At 38.2% G+C, this 4762-nt stretch overlaps 1 protein-coding gene across 1 annotated transcript; it reads left to right on the plus strand.

Annotated features, from left to right (window-relative positions):
• The first annotated feature begins 898 nt into the window (after nt 1–898).
• On the plus strand, nt 899–4461 carry LOC106311776 (catalase-3-like). The gene is made up of 8 exons (XM_013749058.1): nt 899–1090; nt 2061–2157; nt 2313–2590; nt 2791–3567; nt 3656–3745; nt 3844–3911; nt 3983–4076; nt 4172–4461. The coding sequence occupies exons 1-8, from the start codon at nt 1076–1078 to the stop codon at nt 4229–4231; spliced, it is 1479 nt and encodes a 492-aa protein (XP_013604512.1). The 5' UTR covers nt 899–1075; the 3' UTR covers nt 4232–4461.
• The last annotated feature ends 301 nt before the right edge of the window (nt 4462–4762 follow it).

Raw genomic sequence — 4762 nt, forward strand, 5'->3', positions numbered from 1 at the left:
AAGGAGACACCGAGCCGGTTAATGACTCCCGAGAACCGACTCGCCAAGTGCGTCCTTTGAGAACCAAAGGGACGATACCAAGCTGCAAGGTCCCAACTCCGGTGTCGACAGAGCGGGCATAAACACATAAAACCAAAGAGACAATCAAGAGCAAAAGCCTCGGCAATTGCTAAAGAAACCAGAGAAGGAGCACGGACGAAGAACTCCGGACGTGAGGGATTTGCGTCGAGAAGTCCACAAGAGCCATGGACGACTACTTGATTACAACCCTCCGACGAAACCACACAAGAAATGTATCATGTTACTTTACTCTATATACATACACTGAGATGGTAAGATCCAAAATGAAAATATTTACGTGTTTGGAAACAAACAAAATTTAGATTCAGTTATATAGTTTTTTTCTTCTTTTTTACATCTCAGGAATAAATCTGTAAAATAACTAAATTATATAAATTAAGACTAAAATGTATTAAAATGATCACGAGAACAAGTAGGAGTAGAGAGAGGGAGGATAAAGTATTCACTGAAATAAAATTTGTTGAACTAATGACCATACTTATTATGAGTAGATATCGTTGATTTCTCTTAAAAGAGTTTATGTATCAGGTCACATATATAGTCCTATTTCAGAAAACAATTCATCTTTTATTCAAGGTTTGTTTATGAGATTTGGTGATTTGTTTTTCTCATAATAATTTGAGTATTTTTCTCCTCTCGGGCAATACTTGTCAGGATCAAAATTATTGTTCATCACCAACTGATATTTTTTTGTGGGTTGGAGCCAAAAACGGAAAAAGAAATATCTAGGTGGGGGCGGGGGGCCATTGGAGACAACCAAGACGTGGGGGCATTATTGTTATCCCCAAAGGAAAAGTAAACACATTGGCTCGATTTTACTGTACCGATAAATTGATCTCAAAAGGACAGAAGTACCCCTTCATTTGGGGGCGTCACTACTGTGCATAGCACACGCTGTTCACTCTATATAACACACAGGATCTCATCTCACCACTCTCACTAAACGAAAACCTCAACAGTTATATTTGGGGATCATCAGGGCTTCTTCCTCACCATGGATCCTTACAAGGTATCCCCATGTTCTTCTTGACTACTTTTTCTGTGTGTGCGTGTGTCTCTGTCTTTAATCAATCATTTATTTCTTCTTTTTTTGGGGACAAATAATCAATCATATTTCATTATGATATTTCATTATGATGTTTTCACTGTTTTTAATTAAGAGATGAAAGTTGAATCCCATCGATGCTCTTCAATCTTAATGTTAACGTGATCCTTAGTTCAAATATTGCTTAAATTCTATGATCATAAGCTATAAGTTGGTGAAGTTGATTTTTTTTGGGCTGGCTATCTTTAAAACGTTTGATCTAAAAAACCAGTGCGTGTGAAAAAACGCCGCATGTGCTTTGTTTTTTTCCTTATAGTAGAAGCTGTTTTGTTGTTTGTGTTTTCTCTTATTAAACACATGTGTTCTAAAAAAGTGTTTAATCAATTGTTTAGACGTATGAATTTAGCCAAATCAGAAATATTAATCAGTTGAATGATTTCTCAGGTCAACACACCTGAGAAATCAAAATCTACGCGATTGATTAATCAAAATTTTAATAATCTGATTACATTAGATCGAAACATATAATTAATCAGTTTTAAACATTCAGTTAATCAGAGTAGAGGTCTATAAACACATGTTTCTGACCTATATACAAAAAGTCTCTCAAAAGCCACAAATAATCGAATAATTTTTTTGTTTATGGTGAAATAAATCCATCTAATCACCAAAAAAAAAAATTATCTAAAATTGAAAGCCTTCTTTGTCAACCGACGGTATGGATCCAACCCGATAAACCGGGTTTCGTTTTTTCTAATTGAGTTATTAAATTTTATGATTGTGATTGGTAAAAACGCGGTTAGTACTTAGTAGAGAAAGTGATATCTTGTAACTGAAGTTAGGGTTTTGTTTCACGCATGAGTGTTGTTCTCGGATCCATTCGATTGTTGCCATTTCATTTTTCTGATGATGGATCAAACTATGGTGTTTGCAGTATCGTCCTTCGAGCGCATACAACGCTCCGTTCTACACGACAAACGGTGGAGCTCCAGTCTCGAACAACATCTCTTCCCTCACCATCGGAGAAAGAGGTATACATATTGTCTTCTTCTTATTGATATTCTAAAAGAAACAATATATAGGTTTTTTTTTTTTGGACAACAGAAACAATATATAGCTAAGATCTTTTGAATGGTGGAGTGTGATGGGTTTCTTTATAAAATTTTGGTACTCTTGTTCTGGTCAGGTCCTGTTCTTCTTGAGGACTACCATCTGATCGAGAAGGTTGCCAACTTCACCAGAGAGAGAATCCCTGAGAGAGTGGTTCATGCCAGAGGAATCAGTGCTAAGGGTTTCTTCGAGGTCACGCATGACATTTCAAACCTCACTTGTGCTGACTTCCTCAGAGCTCCAGGTGTTCAAACTCCGGTCATCGTCCGTTTCTCCACCGTCGTTCACGAGCGTGCCAGCCCTGAAACCATGAGGGATATTCGTGGCTTCGCCGTTAAGTTTTACACCAGAGAGGTATAACTAGTTTCCATTTTTTATATCCTCTAGTTTTCTTAGAAACAAAGACGGATTTGAAATTTATAAGATGATATATAATAGTTCTTTAATATTTGGAGACCAATGCGAATGTTTCATCCGGTTTGACTAGAGAACCGACCATGTTTAAAATTAGTACTGATGCATGTCTATCCCTACTACTATTGTAATAATTTTAGGGGAACTTTGATCTTGTTGGCAACAACACTCCTGTCTTCTTCATCCGTGACGGGATTCAGTTCCCGGATGTTGTCCATGCACTGAAGCCGAACCCGAAGACAAACATCCAGGAGTACTGGAGGATACTGGACTACATGTCCCACTTACCAGAGAGTTTACTCACATGGTGCTGGATGTTTGATGACGTTGGTATCCCACAAGACTACAGACACATGGAAGGGTTCGGTGTCCACACCTACACTCTGGTATCCAAATCAGGAAAAGTTCTCTTTGTGAAGTTCCACTGGAAACCAACCTGTGGGATCAAGAATCTCACTGATGAAGAGGCTAAGGTAGTTGGAGGAGCCAACCACAGCCACGCAACTAAAGATCTCCACGATGCTATTGCATCAGGTAACTATCCTGAGTGGAAGCTTTTCATCCAGACGATGGATCCTGCCGATGAGGATAAATTTGATTTCGACCCGCTTGATGTGACCAAGATTTGGCCTGAGGATATCTTGCCTTTGCAACCAGTTGGTCGCTTGGTTCTGAACAGGACCATTGACAACTTCTTTAATGAAACTGAGCAGCTTGCTTTCAACCCTGGTCTTGTGGTGCCTGGGATCTACTACTCAGATGATAAGCTGCTTCAGTGTAGGATCTTTGCGTATGGTGACACGCAGAGGCATCGTCTTGGACCTAATTATCTGCAACTACCGGTGAATGCTCCAAAATGTGCTCACCACAACAATCACCATGAAGGTTTTATGAACTTCATGCATAGAGATGAGGAGGTTAGTCTTAGTACCACCACTTGAGCTACAATTGTTTTTCTTTTTTACTTGAAAATTGGAATTGTTTATTGAGTGTTTGGTTTTGCAGATCAATTACTACCCTTCAAAGTTTGATCCTGTCCGCTGCGCCGAGAAAGTTCCTATCCCTAACAAATCCTACACTGGAATCCGAACCAAGGTATGTGATTCAGTCCATGCATGCCTTCATTACATCTTCAAAACCTTATATATATCGAATAGGTCTAATAAAACAAGATTTCATTGCTAATGTTGCAGTGTATCATCAAGAAGGAGAACAACTTCAAGCAGCCTGGAGATAGATACAGATCCTGGGCACCAGACAGGTAAAGAAAAAACTTTCATCTCTCTCTCTTACATAAACAAAAGCTTAATTATAATCTTCAAATGTTTACAGGCAAGACCGGTTTGTTAAGAGATGGGTTGAGATTCTGTCTGAACCACGTCTAACTCATGAGATCCGCAGCATCTGGATCTCTTACTGGTCTCAGGTAAGAAGAACACAAAAGAAAAAACATAAAATCTCTACTCTTTTTTTTTGGCACCATTTACAGCAAAACTAACATTCTTAGCATCTCTTTCCCAGGCTGATCGATCTTTGGGACAGAAACTGGCAAGCCGTCTCAATGTGAGGCCAAGCATCTAGAGACCAATCTACAGATTTGCTTGTATCTCAAAGGTACAGTCATGATATTCTCATCGATCCATCATCGCTTGGTCGTTAAATCCTTCAAAAGATACCATTCTATGTATGGTTGTTTCATGTTTGTATAATAATTATGCTTGTAATCTTATAAACCGATGTTTTACTATCACTGTCTTTGTAATCTCCTTCACAATAAATCAATGTTTCTTGAGTATAAGTTAATTCGACGACTTCAAAAGAGAATCTTGAAATGAAAACAAGACTTATCTATTTATGATTTATTGGTAATTTGGTACAGTATCAATCAGCTAAAGCAAAGACGTGACGATATTATCCACACGTAAGTAATTAGCAGGACAGTTAACTGGAGAAAATAATTAATTGGTTATAGATCATTAAAATAAACAGTGACAATGAAACGACACTTACCAAAGGGTACTGGTTCATGTTTGTAATCTTTCTGTTCACAATAGCCATGTTCGTTTCAGAGACGTAGCGTCAGTGATTGGCGTTCAAAACTATAACTAACTT

Source organism: Brassica oleracea, chromosome C8 (assembly GCF_000695525.1).
Source record: "Brassica oleracea var. oleracea cultivar TO1000 chromosome C8, BOL, whole genome shotgun sequence".
Classification (NCBI taxonomy): Eukaryota; Viridiplantae; Streptophyta; class Magnoliopsida; order Brassicales; family Brassicaceae; genus Brassica; species Brassica oleracea.